Source organism: Danio aesculapii, chromosome 20 (genome assembly GCF_903798145.1).
Source record: "Danio aesculapii chromosome 20, fDanAes4.1, whole genome shotgun sequence".
In the NCBI taxonomy this organism is placed as follows: Eukaryota; Metazoa; Chordata; class Actinopteri; order Cypriniformes; family Danionidae; genus Danio; species Danio aesculapii.
This window is the reverse complement of record NC_079454.1, coordinates 16154896-16174242: the sequence shown is the minus strand read 5'-3', so window position 1 is coordinate 16174242 and position 19347 is coordinate 16154896. Positions and strand designations below refer to the sequence as shown.

Sequence of the window (19347 nt, the reverse complement as noted above, 5' to 3'; positions counted from 1 at the left end):
GTTTTTATGAGGAGTTCAAATGTACATATAAATATAGAAAACTTATGCAATCATTAGTGAAGGTGTTTTTTAGACAGTGCACTAGTTTGTGTATTTGTTAGGTTTGTGCATCAATGGAGGCTATATTTTTATTTTGACTGATGAGAACATCTAGAATGTTTGTTTTTGACCTGGATGTTTGAGGTTTGTGCAAGTTGGTGTATACAGTAGTTCCGAAATTATGTTTATGCTGTAGTTGTATAGCTAATCAATTTTGTGTAAGCAATTGAGAAAATCTGTAAACAAATTGCTGTTGATTAAATGTGTGCATTGAATGCATGAACCCACAACAATGGTTCTGGAACATGAGGTTCCAGCTGCGTGCAGACGTGTCTCAGTGGAAATAAGTTGTGTAAGAGCTCTCTGAGTAAGTGACACTGAATCAGGCCCTCTAAAGATGACCCTGATAAGGCTCAGTTGAGATGTAACTGTGATACTGCATTGCTGAAGTGACTCGGTTTCTTTTGAAGACCCTGTGATATCACATGAGATCAGACGTTAATAGAGACTGCTGTGGAAAAACAGCAAGTTGATGACAGAGTACCTTTGTTGACCTGTTAGATCTCTGGGGAAAATCAAACATCTAATGGGGATTTTATGAAAAAAAAAATTTAGCAGCTTTGAGCATAGAATATATTTTCATTAACACCTCTGAATCAAGTTAGTGGTTTTATTAATTACTTTGGGCAAAACTACATCCTGTTACTATAAGACAGCTTCTGCAAAATAGAATATACAGTGGGAACGGAAAGTATTCAGACCCCCCTAAATGTTTCACTATTTTGTTATATTGCAGCCATTTTCTAAAATAATGTCAGTTAATTTTTTTTTCTCAATGTACACACAGCACTGCATATTGACAGAAAAACACAGAATTGTTGACATATTTGCTCATTTATTAAAAAAGAAAAACTAAAATATCACATGGTCCTAAGCATTCAGAACGTTTGCTCAGTATTTAGTAGAAGCATCATTTTGATCTAGTACAGTCATGAGTCTTTTTGGCAAAGATGCAACAAGCTTTTCACATCTGGATTTGGGGATCCTCTGTCATTCCTCTTTGCAGATCCTCTTCAGTTCTGTCACGTTGGATGGTAAACGTTTGTGGACAGCCATTTTTAGGTCTTTCCAGAGATGCTCAATTGGGTTTGAGTCAGGGCTCTGGCTGGGCCATTCAAGAACAGTCTCAAAGTTATGAAGCCACTCTTTCATTATTTTAGCTGTGTACTTAGGGTCATTGTCTTGTTGGAAGGTAAACCTTCAGCCCAGTCTGAGTGCTGCAGTGATGGTTGCCTTTCTACAACTTTCTCCCTTATTTTGACTGCATCTCTGGAGCTCAGCCACAGTGATCTTTAGGTTCTTCTTTACCTCTCTCACCAAGGCTTCTCACCCCCAACAGCTTAGTTTGGTCGGGTGACCAGCTCTAGGAAGTGTTTTGCTTCAGGAACATTAGGTGCAACAGAAATGTTTTTGTAACCCCAGTAAGATCTGTGACTTGCCACAATTCTGTCTCTGAGTTCTTCAGGCAGTTCCTTTGACCTCATGAATCTCATTTGTTCTGGACATGCCCTGTGAGCTGTACGATCTTATATAGACGTGTTTGGCTTTCCTAATCAGGTCCAATCAGTATAATCAAACACAGCTAGACTCAAATGAATGTGTAGAACATCTCAAGGATGATCAGAAGAAATTGACAGCACCTGGGTTAAATATATGAGTCTCACAGCAATGGCACTAAATACTTAGAACCGTGTGATATTTCAGTTTTTCTTTTTAATAAATCTGCAAAAATGTCAACAATTATGTGTTTTTCTGTCAATAGGGGTGCTTTGTGTACATTACTGACAAAAAATGAACTTAAATTATTTTAGTAAATGGCTGCAATATAAACAAATAGTGAACCATACTGGATGATGTCATGCTCCTCAATTTTATTTGACTCATACAGGGTTTCTGAACCGTGTTTATTCTGGTATTTTACCTAAGACCTTTTGCTTATTTACCATGATAAAGTCTTGTTCAACATTCCTCTATTTAGGAATGGGGTATTCCATTGACTAGTTCAACTTAGCATACTTATAACAAAGCAATACCTGCATCCACAATCATGTAATGCCTGAATGAATCTAATAAGCCCTTTAATGCAGTACAGTTGTTTTAACCAAACCAAGGTTCGCTTGAAATGTGTGCCTCAGCCTAAATCTCTGTGAAGTGTAAAATATGTTGTGCCAGGTACATTTTGTTTCATGTTTCAAATGACTAATTTACTAGAGGGCACTGCATTGTTTTTTTTTCACGTCAGGCAAGACAGAAACCATACAAGATGGAATGTAAGAGTGAGTGTGTGGTGATATCCAATTCAAATGTAAAATCTTTCATAATTGTTCACTGAGCTTGATTTGCTTGCCCAGGCTTTCATTTTTTATGGCTGAAATCACAAGCTTCTCTTGCTTTTCATCCCAGTTTTATTTTAGCTCTCTCTTTCTCTCTCTTCGTCACTCCCACAACCTTCTCTTACTTCTCTGCTTTCTTCCTGTCTTGTTTTTACTTGTTCTCTCTCCTCCCTTTCCTTTCTGGCTCTGTAATTTGCTCAGAGGGGAGCTGACAATGAGTTCTGATACATCCTTTAGCGAGCTGAAATTCTAGGGGAAGAGAACAGTTAGCATGAAAGAAACAAGCCCTCGCAGATTTATAGAGACATTCACTATTGTTCTTCCTTTACTGCAGGGTAATTTGCAAATAGCAATGTCACACTTCAAATGTTGGGTACGGAAATAAGTTTCTTCTGCCAAGAGGCACTGGGACTCAAATAATAAAAATAAAAAAAACACTGGAGGCTCATCATTAGGATATTATGTGAAATGAAAAAAAATAAAAATAAATAAGGAAACTTCCAGAAGGGTTAAATCAAACCCATCAGTGCAGTACTGCCTGATTCCTCATTCAGACAAGATGTGTGTTGAAAGTGAAGTGCTAGTGAAGGTCTGTTGCTTCACCTTAGCGCTCTGACTAAGCTCCTACAGGGAGAATCAGAAATGTTGGATACAAAACTGAAAGGACTATCTTAGTGTCTTTGACAAATTGATGTTTATGCTAATTGTAACAGTAATCATCAATTATACAAGCGTGTTTTTAATAGTTTATATTAGGGCTGGGCGATATGACAAAACTCTCATACCTCATATCATCATAAGTCATCTCATATACTGATAATGATTGACATTGTATTTTTAAGCTTGCAACTTTCTTACCATAGTCGTTTTCACATTTCTGCCTGCATCCGTATTGTGGTCATCTAAATTGATGAAAACATTAATCTAAACTATGTATTTTATGACCTCACAAAATAAAGTATATAGCCTAATATGTAGAGACACAGCCATACTTTCTGCATTCATTGAAAGGTGCTGTATGTAAGTTTTTGTCTCTTCTAAAGCATAAAAATACCATAATATGTTTGCAGATATTTAAGAAACATGCAAAGTGAACATTCTTGTTTATCTGAAAAGCAATGCTAAAGTCAGATATTCTGCTTTGAAAATATGAGTTACATGCCAGAATGGCTGTCTTTGTTTGGGTACCTTTAACCTGCCCAATGCCAGGTTAGCCAATTAAATTTCAGCACCTTCACGGAAAACAGCGTATTTCATTCATTCAGTCAGTAGCAGTAGACAGTAGCAGCCTCCAAAATGAGAGGCAGATTCAGAGTTCTACATGAGGTGGTTATTTATTATTTAGCAAATAATATAAATATTACAAACATAAACATTAGGTGAGCAGGTTACATTGTAACCCCTTGTCCTAACAACACACTACGTGACGAGATTTGCAGTGATAAGCAATTAATAAACAACATTTTAGTCCTTTAGGCTCGATAGTGAGGCACATTCACATCAATCTGGCAACCTGTGCTTGCATGGACTCATCAGAAGAGGAGCCAAGTGAAAATGTGTTTTGATCCAGGAGTGCATTACCTAGTTCAACCACTGGGTGTCAAACTTCACCTTTAAATGACTTGTCCACCTCTTCCAAAGACCAACATCCCTGTTATTTTAACAAATGTATTTAATTAAAGTTTAATTATCAAATGTGAATTCTTTTTTTTTTCTTGCTTGTTTTCAGCACGGGAGGAGAATGTGGCTACTTTCCGGGGCTCTGAATACTTTTGCTATGACTTGTCTCAGAATCCTATCCAGAGCAGTAGTGATGAGATCACTTTGTCTTTCAAAACCTGGCAACGCAATGGTCTGATCCTCCACACGGGAAAATCGGCTGACTATGTTAACCTGGCATTGAAGGATGGTGCCGTTTCATTGGTCATCAACCTGGGCTCAGGAGCCTTTGAGGCAATAGTTGAGCCTGTCAATGGAAAGTTCAATGACAACGCCTGGCATGACATCAAAGTGACACGCAACCTAAGACAGGTAATCACGACACAACAGCTGCAATGTAGACAACTCACAGCTAGCTAGAGAACTAGTCCATGTTTTGTTCAAATGTATTTATATTGTATTTGCTTTGAAAATTGACAGTCTTTCACTTAATATTCCATTTAATTGCACTGTTATATGCTAACAACAATCTTAATAACAGAAGGGGTAGTTCTTCTAGTGTTTAAGCTAATTTATTGCACTGAATTTATTTAACATGTCTCTTAATAATGAAAGGGTATGTTCTGACATTGTTCTGAGATCTTGAAGCCTTTTCTATTACTTTGAGATTATTTAACACTTAATTCCTTTCAGACTTAGTTCCTTTCAATCTTTGCTCTGAATCTCTACAGTTGTCAGCAAAAGGTTCACTTAGTAATCTCTTTGAAACTCTTCAGACAATATTCAACAGTTATTTTATTACAACTTCTACGTTAACGTGAGGTACAGTATGTGCAGTCTGACCAAGCCAGCAGTATATAAACAAATAACTTGGTCTAATATATTAACTACAACATAGTATAACAGCAAATCAATGCCAACATTAATAGAGCGCAGCGGTGATGTTTACACACGAGGAGAAGTGAACCACGAGCAGATAACTGTCACGGACGGGGTTTGAACCCATGTCTCCAGTGTTAGAATCTGAGTGCTTACCCACTCAGCCACAGGCGGATAATGAACCCAGAAGCGAGACGGTACTTGCAGTGCTAGAGATTCATTTACAAAAAACAAAAATCCAGATTTGGAACAAAAAATGCAGAGATAAAATAGGACAGAGTTAACGGAGGAACAAAAAGGCCTACAGGCAAAATATCTCTGAAAAAACTAGAACGGGAGAAGCGCATCCAAAAAACAAAGAAAAAGGTTAAGTCGCATAGAGCACTGTGATAAACAGACTTTAAGAAAACCAGGCCAGACTCACAATAACCATGGGCTAGCATCAACAATAACCAAGCAAAGAAACAGGGGAGACTAGACAACTTAAATACACAAGACATAACAGGACACATGTGAAAACAATCACGTAATTACTGAACTCAAACATATGGGGAGAAATGAGGACATCTAGTGGAGAAACAAAATCATAACATTTAAAAACTAAATTCATAAAATGACAGATCCTGACAGGACCCCCCCCCCCCCTCTAGGAACGGCTCCTGACGTTCTTGTTGGGAGACCTTAACTTAAGTGAGTGAAAGTCTCGAATCAGCTTGGGGTCCAAAATATCTCTGGCCCGAACCCAGGAGTGCTCCTCGGGACCATAGCCTTTCCAGTCCACAAGATACTGCCGGGATCTATGCACTTGACGGACATCCAGTATTCGGCGGACTGTGTAGGCTGGCTGGCCCCCAAAGTAACGAGGAGGACGAGGAGGTCTATCTGTCATGGAAAAGGGAGAAGAAAAAACAGGTTTTAACAGAGTGACATGGAAAGTGGGATTTATTTTTTAAGAATTTGGGCAAGTATAGACGGTAGGTAACAGGGTTGACTTTCCTGGCAGTCTTGAAGGGGCCAATGTACTTCTGGGAGAGTTTCCTTGACTCCAACCGAAGGGGAATGTTTTTTGTGGAGAGCCAGACTCTTTGCCCAGGACGCAGAATGGGTGCCGCTCTGCGTCTGCGGTTGGCCTGATGTTGGTACTTTTGGGAGACTTTGAGCAGCTTGAGGCGGACCTTCCTCCAGGTCTGACGGCAACGTTTAATGAACTGGAGAGCCTAGGGAACTGCCACTTCTACCTCCTGCTCTGGAAACAGTGGTGGAGAATATCCAAACTGGCACTCGAATGGAGACATGCCTGTTGCAGTTGAACGTAGCGTGTTGTGAGCGTATTCCGCCCACATAATAAACCGAGACCAAGAAGTAGGGTTGTTAGCTGCCATGCACCTTAAGGTAGTCTCCAGGTCCTGATTGAGCCTCTCTGTCTGGCCATTAGATTCAGGATGGAACCCCGAAGATAGACTCACCGTAGCACCCAGGGATTGACAGAAGGCTCGCCTGAATCGAGAAGAGAATTGGGGTCCTCGATCAGATACAATGTCTTGTGGTACACCAAAGACCCGGAATACATAATTCATGACGAGCTCAGCAGTTTCTTTAGCAGAGGGTAGTTTGGGTAAGGGAATGAATCGTGCTGCCTTGGAAAATCTGTCTACAGTGACTAAGATGGTGGTGTTCCCCTGAAATAAGGGTAGTCCAGTAATGAAGTCCATCGAGATGTGTGACCATGGTCTGTGAGGTATGGGGAGTGGGTGTAGGTGTCCCTGGGGTGAACAGTGAGAGACCTTACTCTGGTTGCAGATAGGACAAGCTTTAACAAAAGTAGCAACATCCGTTTTGATAGTAGGCCACCAAAACAGTCTCAGGAGGAACTCGAGAGTGCGAGAAGACCCAGGATGACAGGTAAGTTGTGAGGAATGCCCCCATTGAAGGATCTTAGCTCTTACAGCTTTAGGGACAAACAGACAATTATTTGGTCCTCCTCCAGGATCAGGTTCTTGGTATTGGGCCTTCTTTACCATGCTCTCCATGTCCCACTGGATAGGGGCAATGATCTTACACCTGGGTATAATCGTGGCAATGCCATCTTCCTGAGGAGATTTAACGTAAACTCTGGACAGAGCATCTGGTTTCAGGTTTTTAGAGCCTGGCCGGTAAGTGAGAGTGAAATGGAAGCGGTTGAAGAATAGGGACCAACGTGCCTGGCGGGGGTTGAGTCGCTTTGCCTGTTGGATGTACTCAAGATTCTTGTGGTCGGTGAGCACTTCAAAAGGGTGTTTGGCACCCTCCAGCCAGTGTCTCCATTCCTCCAGGGCTAACTTGACGGCTAGTAACTCCCGGTCACCTATGTGATAGTTCCTCTCAGTGGGAGTGAGGCGGTGGGAGAGGAATGCACAAGGATGTAGCTTGTTGTCATCTCCTCTCTGGGATAATACTACCCCAACACCTACATCTGATGCATCCACTTCAACTGTGAAGGATCTCTCTGGGTTGGGAAGGAGAAGGATAGGTGCCGAGGTGAAGCGACTCTTGAGGTTGTTAAAGGCCAGTTCGGCCTCTGGCCCCCATAGAAAACCTGCTGGGTTACCCTTGGTGAGAGCAGATAATGGGGCCGCCACAGTACTAAAGTTCATAATAAATTTCCGGTAGAAATTGGCGAAACCCAGAAAATGCTGTACCTCCTTTACAGATGAAGGCCAATCTTTAACTGCCTGGACCTTTTGTGGATCCATCTGAATTTGTCCCGGTTTGACAACAAACCCTAGGAACTTAACTTGGGACACATGAAATTGGCATTTTTCAGGTTTTACAAATAAGTGGTTATCAAGGAGGCATCTGAGAACCTTACTGACATGTTGTACATGCTCTTGGAGGGAACTTGAGAAAATGAGAATGTCATCCAAGTAGACGAACACAAACTTGTTGAGCATATCTCGGAGGACGTCATTAATAAGAGCTTGAAAACAGCAGGGGCATTGGTGAGACCGAAGGGCATGACCAGATATTCATAGTGCCCAGTGGGCGTGTTAAAAGCAGTCTTCCACTCATCTCCTTGTTTAATGCGCACGAGGTGGTAGGCGTTGCGCAAGTCAAGCTTTGTGAAAATGGAGGCTTCTTGAAGGATTTCAAAAGCGGTAAACATGAGGCAAGGGATAGCGATTGCGAACTGTGATTTTATTGAGACCCCTGTAATCAATACAGGGACGAAGTCCGCCATCTTTCTTCCCCACAAAGAAAAAAAAACAGCGCCTGCAGGACAGGTGGATGGCCGTACAATCCCTGCTGCAAGAGATTCATCTATATAGTTGTCCATGGCAGTTCGTTCGGGAAGAGAGAGTGAAAAAATACTGCCTCTAGGGGGGCAGGAATCTGGGAGCAACTCAATGGCGCAGTCATTGGGGCGGTGGGGGGGCAGGGAGGTAGCTCTCCTTTTGCTGAAGACAGCCTTAAGGTGGTGGTATGGAGCTGGGACTAGAGACAGGTCTAGGGGTTCTTGAGACTCGAGAAAAGGTTTAAGGGGTTTCTGACTTAGGCAGGTTGTTTGACACGTGGGACTCCAATTTAAAACTGTGCTAGTGGGCCAATCAATTTGAGGGTTATGCTGAAGCAGCCAGGGGTGCCCAAGGATAACGGGAAACTCTGGTGAGTGTATCAAGTGAAAGCAAATCTTCTCTTGGTGCTGACAAACAGATAGACCCAGGTGGGAGGTGAGGTGAGTGACCTCTCCTGGACCTAACGGTCTACCATCCAGAGCAGTGACAGATAGCGGGTCAGGAAGGGGATCGTTAGGAATTTTGAAGTTTCTGGCTAAGGTGAGATCCATGAAATTTCCAGCAGCCCCAGAATCTACAAAGGCCTGAAGTTGGCATTTCTGGTCTGCCCACGTGAGCGTGATGGGGAGAAATAACCCAGTTTCCCGCGAGCTGAGGGCAGGTAGACCGAAAGTGACCAGGCAGACCACAATATAGGCAACATCGCTCTCTCATGCGGCGCTCTCTTTCAGTAGGAGAGAGACGAGTTCTACCCAACTGCATGGGTTCTAAAACTTCTTGAGCAGTTTGTAAAGTTTGAGGGGATGTTTGGGTGAAAAATAGTGTGGGGGCTGAGGAATAGTTCAGCTTCCTTTCCCTCAGACGATTATCGAGGCGAATAGCTTGGTCCATCAAAGTCTCAAGGTCCAGAGCAGGTTCTCTGGTAGCTAGGTCGTCTTTAATTACCTCTGACAGCCCATTTTGAAAGCAGACCATGAGTGCCTCATTATTCCAGCCACTCCCTGCTGCAACAGTTAGGAAATGGATGGCATATTCGGCCACACTACCACTACCTTGTTGAAGGGTGAGGAGTTTCTTAGAGTCTTGCCACTGTGGGGGTGATCAAAGCCGCAAAACTTGAACAGGATGGGGCCTTAGCTTTCCAAACTGCAGTGGCCCATGAAAGAGCCTTACCAGACAGCAGGGTGATCTTGGCCCGATCTGAGGGGAAGGTAGATGGCTGTAATTCAAAGATTAAAGCACATTGGGTGAGGAAACCATCGCATACACTAGGATCACCTGAGAAGCATTGAGGTGGTGGCAGTCAAGGTTCCGTCAGTGGAGAGATTACTCGAGTCTCTTCATTGGGTACTGAGGCTACAGGGAAGGCAGGAGTAGGGCTGGAAGGTAACCTGTCAAAAAGCTGACGAATAGAAGTCATTATGTCAGAAAGTACCTGCGAATGTTTGGCCATGAGTGTTTCTTGCTGCACTAGGGCTTGCTCATGTCGCTGGACCGTAGAAGCCTGCTGGGCTACTGTGGCAAGAAGATCCTGAGGACTGTGTGATTCTGGGTTCATGTATGGTCTTTGGCTTGGTTATTCTGTCACGGATGGGGTTTGAACCCGGGTCTCCAGTGTTAGAATCTGAGTGCTTAACCACTCAGCCACAGGTGGATAATGAACCGAGACGGTACTTGCAGTGCTAGAGATTTATTTACAAAAAACAAAAATCCAGATTTGGAACAAAAAATGCAGAGATAAAATAGGACAGAGTTAACAGAGGAACAAAAAGGCCTACAAGCAAAATATCTCTGAAAAAACTAGAACGGGAAAAACGCATCCAAAAAACAAAGAAAAAGGTTAAGTCGCATAGAGCACTGTGATAAACAGACTTTAAGAAAACCAGGCCAGACTCACAATAACCAAGGGCTAGCATCAACAATAACCAAGCAAAGAAACAGGGGAGACTAGACAACTTAAATACACAAGACATAACAGGACACATGTGAAAACAATCACGTAATTACTGAACTCAAACACATGGGGAGAAATGACGACATCTAGTGGAGAAACAAAATCATAACATGTAAAAACTAAATTCATAAAATGACAGATCCTGACAATAACAGGCCTACATGTGAGGAAACTACTGCTCGCGCGCACAGGGGATCTTCACGCGCGCAGAACTGATCCACCACGAGGAAACGGGCCATCAGTTTTCTCTGCTCGCTCGCTGGTTCTTCTCTCTGCTCACTCGAAACTTTTGAATTTTTGTCAGTCCATGGTATTTACATGGTATTTGCTTTTTAGATCTTTCCATATAATTCATATTATATGTGCAGTGCAGCTTTGTATATTACTATAATTTTTAACAATGTTAATAATATAGACCAGTGGAAAATGATGGCTCTATGATTTCCTTAGGGGAACATATATATATATATATATATATATATATATATATATATATATATATATATATATATATATATATATATATATATATATATATATATATATAAAAAAATACTTTAGGTTTATATTTTTCAATTTCAGTTTCTGTTAATGATTGAATAACCTGCTTATAAAGACTTCAAAAATGATTAATCCAATCAAATATGAAGAATACAGTGACAGACATTTAGATGAGTGTTTATCGCTACCTATTGGAGCAACAATTTAATTCCTACAATCTTCGTGTTGCTCTACTCACTGGATGTATCCATTACATCTCTCCACTTTAGAGGCATACAAATACCAGTTTCTATAAACATGCCCATGCCCACATTTTAAAGGTCACATATACAGTTGAAGTCAGAATTATTAGCCCCCTTTGGATTCTTTTTCTTTTTTTAAATATTTCCCAAATGATGTTTAACAGAGCAAGGGAATTTTCACAGTATATCTGATAATATTTTTTCTTGTTTTATTTCGCTAGAGCAAAAGCAGTTTTTAATTTTTTTTTAAAGCCATGATAAGGTCCAAATTATTAGCCCCTTTAACCTATTTTTTTTTTCTGATAGTCTACAGAACAAACCATCGTTATACAATAACTTGCCTAATTACCCTATCCTGCCTAGGTAACCTAGTTAACCTAGTTAAGCCTTTAAATGTCACTTTAAGCTGTATAGAAGTGTCTTGAAAAATATCTGGTAAAATATTATTTACTGTCATCATGGCAAAGATAAAATAAATCAGTTATTAGAAATGAGTTATTAAAACTATTATTTTTGGAAATGTGTTGAAAAAATCTGCTCTCCATTAAAAAAAATTAGGAAAAAACTTAATGGGGGCTAATAATTCAGGCGGCCTAATAATTCTGACTTCAACTGTATAGTGGAATAACAGACTAATGGCAATATATTTACTATAAACATATGTACTTTATGCACTTCATGCATGTATAGCATATTTTGTATACTACTGTCCATCCAATTTATTCTAACTTATGTTCTTCTTTGAAAATGAGCCAAGGCTAATGAACTTGAGAAAAAAAAACAAAAAACGATTTTTATACATTTTAACACGTTTGGCTTGAGTTCAGTTTAAATGTAGGTGCTAAACTTTATCAAATGGTTCAAAAATGTGACAGCTGGAGACTGTTGGAATACCTATTATTTATTTAGTTTTTAACACAGACATTTAAAGAAATACAACAAGACAGCACATCTGTAAATAGTGTACACACAAACACACAGAGACACACACACACACACACACACACACACACACGCACACACACACACACACACACACACACACACACACACACACACACACACAGACACACACACACAGACACACACACAGACACAAGAAATATCTCGTTTTTGAAAGTAAGTCATTACCTATTATTACTGAGAAAGTAAGGCTATTATAGTTTCACATTATGGTAAGATATATATCCTATATATTTTTACTTAATGGGAAAACTAGCTTTCCATACCATACATAGCAAATGGGCGACGCAGTGGCGCAGTAGGTAGTGCTGTCGCCTCACAGCAAGAAGGTCGCTGTGTGGAGTTTGCTTGTTCTCCCTGCGTTCGCGTGGGTTTCCTCCGGCTGGATTAGTTGGTGGTTCATTCCGCTGTGGCGACCCTGGATTAATAAAGGGACTAAGCCAAAAAGAAAATGAATAAATGGATGAACATATTAAATGTGGATCATCATAACCTACATCCAGTTCAACTAGTAGTTTCCTCACGTGTAGGCCTGTAATCTGCTCGCGGTTTACTTCTCCTCGTGTGTAAACATCACCGCTGCGCTTGATTAATTTTGGCATTGATTTGCCACCATAACATAGGCTCATTTTGAAAATGTACCTCTATATACATTTCTGGAGATTGCGAATTAAGTAGCCAGAGGAATGTATGGCTGCGTTCCGTCCTAAAAACGAATGCTACAGGGCGGTATGACTCTGTTCCTTTTCATGCTTACCAGCTGACAGCTTACCTCTGTGTGGACGGCTTTTCTGCTGGTATCAGTTTGTCCAGTGGCTTGCCGTGTATGTTGGAGCATTTGAGACGCAGAGCATAGTTGACCGTGATGACATGATAGAACTAATAATCAACAGGGAAGAAACACAGGTGAAACTCATGAACATTAACAAACAGTGAGAAAATGGAATAAAGGAATCACATCATGCAAACATAACGCACGTGGAGCACAGCAAAAGGGAAATCACATGACATAAATGCAAGACACCAGACTGTAACAGTGTGCTCTGGCACATGAAGAAATTGTCAAATTGGTTCCCAAATTGGTTCTTATTTTTAAAGTGGAAATTAAAGGTGCAGTAGGTCATCTGCCAAAATGCTAACCGTTTGCATAATAGCTTATACAGTTCCTCCCCTGCCGTCCAAAGCCATGCCCCCTGAGCAGACAACCCACTAGATCATGTCATTCGCGAGGTTAGAAAACTTTATAGTACTTTATAAGACTACAATTCCAAACAAAAAACTATTATATCTAGCACGCTTTAGTTGTGTAGTAAGCAAAACTTGTCATAATGTGCAATATTTCATGCATGCAAGGATCGCTAGTGAAGAGATTTTCAAACAGAGCAACACAAATGTTTCTGAAGACAATCACCTACTGCACCTTTAAATACAAGAAATTTAAGATGAAATTACTGTTGGTTTTTATAAATGAGGCCCCAAATCTTCTCTTGTCATGAAGCCTTTTTTTCAAATTAGCGGTAGCAGGAGTGTTTGTATCTGCTGGCCAACTGTTAAGTTATGCTATTGGATTTGGTGCATAATTTGGTGAGGTAATGCTTGTGTTTTTTTGGGTGACCTTTAACTTCACTGGCAGGATTTATATGGAGTGAAAATATGATGAGGGCTTGACAAGTAAGTGCTTTTTTTTGATGTAACTACATTGTTTGGCCTGGTATATATCTAGAATTTAGAACAACCCTCGTTTTTTGCTTTTTATTTCGTTTTAGAAGACCAAAAATTTGAGCTGACAGACTGAAGGATGACTCTCTTGCTTACTATGTTCTTTTTCTCATTCATGATAGTCACTGTTTTAAAATTTGTGTTAGAAAATTAAGGAGGGTGACCATACAATTTGCTGAAGCCTAAATATTAATTAATTAAAAAGATTCTTATTGTTAAATCAATTAATACTAATTTAATAATTAATAAAAATGTTAGTAAACCTTTTAAGTATGCAAACAAATAATAATAAATTGAGATACCATCTTAAAAAGTAATATCAGGTACAAAATTACATGATGCAATCAATTGCAAGATATAACGTGGATTTTTTTAAGATCATGAATTCAAAGGCTTGACTTGGCTAAAACGTTTTTTTTTTTTTTTTTGTCATGCTAAACACGTAACAGTTAACATGACAGCACATGATAATTAAACCACTGCTACTGAAATCTAAAAGTCAAAAAATCCTGCCCCAGTGGAATATCCTGTCCTGCTCTTGTTTCTCTTTCCTTTCCTGTTTCTCAAATTCTGGGAAGAAACTATTTTTTTATTTCAAGACTAACACTAATCCATTCATGGGTCATTTTTTATTACCAACTTACTTCTAACCAACTAATGTACTAACACTATATCTTCATCGTTATTTTCTTTCTTTTTTAATTTCATCCATTAACAACCGTTCTGTTCACTATTGTTTTGATTTCCTTTCTTCCCCCTTCTTCTTGAAAGCACTCAGGCATTGGACACGCTATGGTAAACAAACTACATTGTCTGGTAGATATCATTCTTATTGTCCTTTTTTGGTTTGCCGTGTGTCCCTCTCCCTTGTTTTTTTTTTCTTCTTGAGTTTCATTCTAGACACTCTTTCCAAAAAAATGAGGAAACGGGTTTGTATTAACAGGACTTTTCACATCCTCCCCTCTTTTTCTTTCCCTCTCAGACTTCCCTACCATCCTTTTTACAGTTTTTATTGTTTATTTTATTTATTTATTTATTTTTATCAGGCAGGCTTTTACGCCCTCACGTTAACGTTTCGTAGAGATTCACATCATCACTGGGGCGTTCACCGGAACTAGTAAATGTATTTTTCTCCTCACACCAAGCATCCACATTTTTTTGCTAGGATTGTCTGCAATAACTGACAGAGGATTTCCATGAATATCTACAAGGCTAAATTCAACCTTGCAGAGCCTCCCAAAGAAGAAAAAGAAGAAGAAGAAGGGAAAAAAAAACATTACAGTAAACTAAAAAATCTGGGAACTCTGGCAGTTGATACATCCATGCCACTGATGACATCTCCTCATCTCCACCATTTCATTCACCCTCATACATTACCACGACTAATACTACATCCAATCTTTCACTGCACTTCCACCGAAAATCCCCTGAGTGTGTTTTCTGCATGTTGTTTTCTGTGCTGTGTGTCTTGTTTTTTTTGGCCTTCCATTTTTTTTAAGATCTGCATGGGTGCTTGCTGATTGGCTTTGCTCCTCCCACTTTTCACTGAACCAACCAATCATCAATCCAGTCTCATAGACAAATATTAAACATTTAATTTTCCTAGTTGACTTCCTTTAATGCATGCATGTTGAAGTTTTGGTATGTGTCTGAAGTTATGTTTATGTGTGTGTGTGAATTTGTGATACAAAGTACCGTACCCCCCAAAACTAAAACAAGTACAAGTGATTTGTCCTTGGTTTTAACATTTACTAACCCTAATTTGCTATAATCCAAACTAGATAAGAATTCATTTTCTTAACCCATCAAAGATGAAGAAAATATTCATCAGCAATATTTTCTTTACCTGTTCTGTGAACCTATACTGTACTAAACTATCATCAATTAACTTATCCAGACCAATGGTCCAGAGAGGTAACAGTAACTGACCCATATTGGATCAAATCCAAACAAGATGAACCAAAACAGACAATAAAATAACACAAGGTTATCGCTCACGTTAAACGCACTTCTTTGAACGAATTACTGATTTGTTACTTTTTCATATTGTCCTCATTTAACAGGTTACGATATCAGTGGATGGTATACTGACCACCACAGGATACACTCAGGAGGATTACACTATGCTGGGCTCAGATGATTTCTTCTATGTCGGGGGAAGCCCAAGCACTGCCGATCTGCCTGGATCTCCCGTCAGCAATAATTTCATGGGATGCTTGAAAGAGGTGGGTCCTGGAAAGATTACAATTGTTTTACAGAGAAAAATCTAAGATGATTGTGTAACAACTAAGACAATAAGTGTAAAAATTAAAACTAAAGAAAACTAACAACAGTCACTTAAAAACTAACTGAAAAAAAAACAATTAGCAAATACAATAAATGTTTTCAGAATTCATAACCATTAATTTTGTGGTGAAAAACCTGAGTACCTGTAGATGGCACTTTTACAGCCAAACACGTCAGTAAAACACACAAAAACATTCATTCATTCATTTTCTTTTCGGCTTAGTCCCTTTATCAATCCGGGGTCGCCACAGCGGAATGAACCATATCCATATATGCACACCAATCTGTAATGTTTATGAATAAAGAGAAGTTCTGTTTTAATTAGAAATTGAACATAAACATCAATATCATATAGGAATAGTGGTCCTATATAGTTTTACACTCATTATCCCAGGTGTTGTCACACATGTCTAAGCAGTGGAGTGTAGAGACATGATTGAATATTAAATATTCTTAATTGTTGTACGTGTATTCAATCATAAAATAATAACAACAAAAATAAAACATGATGAGCAGTGTTTAACCTGTGAGATGCAGCAAAAATGTAGCCTAACTAACTGCACTATATAAAATGCTGGGTTCCACACAAATCCTTCAAGTTGTCCAAACACAAACCAATTAAGTTAACTTAATTGTTTTTCAAATTTCAGTGGCTTGAACTTATTTTAAATAAGTTGTTTAAACAAGCAGCAAAAATCTTTTTTTTTTTTTGTATTTGTAATTTATTAGGTACACCTTAGTAGTACTGGGTTGAACCCCATTTAGTCTTCAGAATTGCCTTAATCCTTTGTGGCATAGATTAAACAAGGTACTGAAAATATTCTTCAGAGATTTTGGTCCATATTGACATCATAGCATCACACAATTGCTGCAGATTTGTTGGCTGCACATCCATGATACAGTACGAATCTCCTGTTCCACCACATGCCAAAGGTACTCTTTTGGATTGAGATCTGGTGACTGTGAAGGCAATTTAAGTACAGTGAACTAATTATCATGTTCAAGAAACCAGTCTAAGATGATTCGCGCTTTAATGACATGGTGGAAGTAGCCATAAGAAGATGAGTACACTGTGAACATAAAGGGATGGACATGGTAAGCAACAATACTGTGATGCAAATAATGTGATGATTTTGTCTATTGACAGTCTTAAAACGTTGTTACTGTAATAGTAATAGAGTCTGAAGATGAACTTTGTGAACTTAAATGTTCATGGTGTGCCAATTTATGTTCAAATAGTATGTCAGCTTGTTGATGTTTGGTTGTGCAGCTGATTTGTCAGATTCTCAGTCTGCTTTTTATACCGTTGTTTGCTACTGTACAGTATATAGACAGCCTGTGTGTACTATGGAGTCTATTTTGTTGCTGCAGTCACCAATGGCTGTGTTTATTTACTGGCTCTTGCTGTTGGCTCCATCGTTAGATGTAATTATAGAACAGAAACTGTAGAACCTACTGTTGTCATAAGGGCCAAATAGCTGTTTCCTGCAGTAATCATACTCTTTCTGATAAAGTGACATCCACAGCTGCTTTCATGGGGTTTACCACCTGCAGAAGCAGATTACATTAACTTGCCAGCACACAGAAATCCACGCACGCATGCACAAATGCACACAAACACACACTCACCGCTCAGAAATACCCGATATACATGGGTGGTCTCTAATAACCATCATAATGAAAGGTCACCTTGTCTCTGCTGCTTAATCTGCCACTGGTTTCTCCTCTGCTGTCTTGTACTATTCCCAATGCAGCCATTAATATCAGCTGCATAGCTGTGGATACTTGTGTGCCTGTCCCTGCCACATTCTGAAACAACCTGTGCCAACAGTGATAAAAGACTTGCTGAGTTAGAATTACCTAAGGAGTAGTAAAAAGGGCAGGCACTCTATTTTAGGTAAAGACAGGGCGAATATAGCAAACCATCTTCTGAGACCGTCCTTCATTCACACGCACAGTTTTATGACAACAATGATGTATGATGAACTCTTTGATGGTGTCAAATGTGGCACAAAATGTCTAGGGCCATACTGCAGGAACATCCCCCCTGTAGTGTTGTTATGAATCCAGCCCTTGTCACACATCCCGCTCTTCATCATTTCTGCCTCCCTTGCATAGGGACTGAATACACACTCAGCTGTTTCATCAGTGGATTATTTTAGCAGCACACACGCATAAGGATGCAAGGGGTTTTCATTTTGGCACAGATACGCTCATTGACATAATACTTGCGATAGATGAACTCAAGATTTTGAGTGAGTTAAAGTTTTGTGGTGATATTTGTATAAATTGTTTTAAGAAATGCTCACACCTCTCTGCATTTTGCATTTAATTATGATGATTCATGAAATGCACCAAAGCAACTGAGAAATACTGCAAGCATAACTCATCTCACACTTTGCAGCTTACATTGTGTGCTATGTATGTAAACCCAGCAGGCACAAACATCATAAGATTTTAATATTAGGTTAGATTTAGGTCATGACTTCAGGTGATCAAAGTTCAATGTCTAGCCTACGTCTAAGAACATTGTTATTTTGACGTCCAATAATGATATCAAATTAGGTTAATATTTGGTTAATTTTAGGTTGTGTTGGAATATATATATATATATATATATATATATATATATATATATATATATATATATATATATATATATATATATATATATATATATATATATATATATATACAATATATACAATTTTGCAAGTATAATTATAAATATATAAATATTGCATGTATAAGTATGTATGTATATATATATATATATATATATATATATATATATATATATATACATACTTATACTTGCAATATCTATACAATTATACTTGCAAAATTGTATATTTATTATACAAAATCGTATTATTACACTTTAGGGATGAAGTCATTTATAGAGAAAGCATGGCCTAAAAATGACTCAAGTCCACCTTCCTAACTCTTAACACATACTATACATTGAACAAAGCCTTTATTCATTTAATTAATGTCCAAAGAAAAGGCGCATTTGACAAAAAAAAAAAAAAAACATGCTTAAGATACATGTTAACAAGAACACAACAAAAACCTTTTACCTGCAAAGGTGAAAGACTTCAGAACTGGAAAACAGCTATGTTCAGAACTGGACAGCATCCTTGGAACTTATTTACATTCTCTTACAGAAAGACATATCAGATTGTGCCTTTTCATGTGACAACTTTTTAAAATGTATTTGACAATTTAAGTGCAAGGAGAATTGGGGGAATTGGGATTGCATAGGTGAGAGTGTACTTTAGTTGGGTGTTAATTTGGTACGTTTTGGCCTATCTTGACTACTCTTAATGAAAGATTATTTATAACAAATGTTTGGATGGTAATTTTGTTCAAAAATGAACTTGGTTAGCTTTCATTACTTTGTTCTTGTGGGAGACTAAAAAGAAAACTGAAATATGGTA

The 19347-nt window shown here is 38.8% G+C and overlaps 1 protein-coding gene across 9 annotated transcripts in view; it reads left to right on the top strand.

Moving 5' to 3' along the window:
• Positions 1–4168: 4168 nt before the first annotated feature.
• LOC130247669 (neurexin-3b-beta) overlaps positions 4169–19347 on the top strand; it is a 334636-nt gene continuing 319457 nt past the window's right edge. For 6 of the 9 annotated variants that reach the window (XR_008839567.1, XM_056481045.1, XM_056481043.1 and 3 more), the window contains exons 1-3: positions 4412–4463; positions 14393–14416; positions 15685–15846. Coding sequence is in view for 8 of the 9 variants with exons in the window: in XM_056481045.1 (XP_056337020.1) it covers positions 14414–14416; positions 15685–15846 (165 nt within the window). In the remaining variant the exon portion in view is untranslated. Of the gene's footprint in view, positions 4464–14392; positions 14417–15684; positions 15847–19347 lie in introns of all 9 variants that reach the window. The other 3 variants (XM_056481053.1, XM_056481048.1, XM_056481047.1) reach the window with 2 other exon arrangements.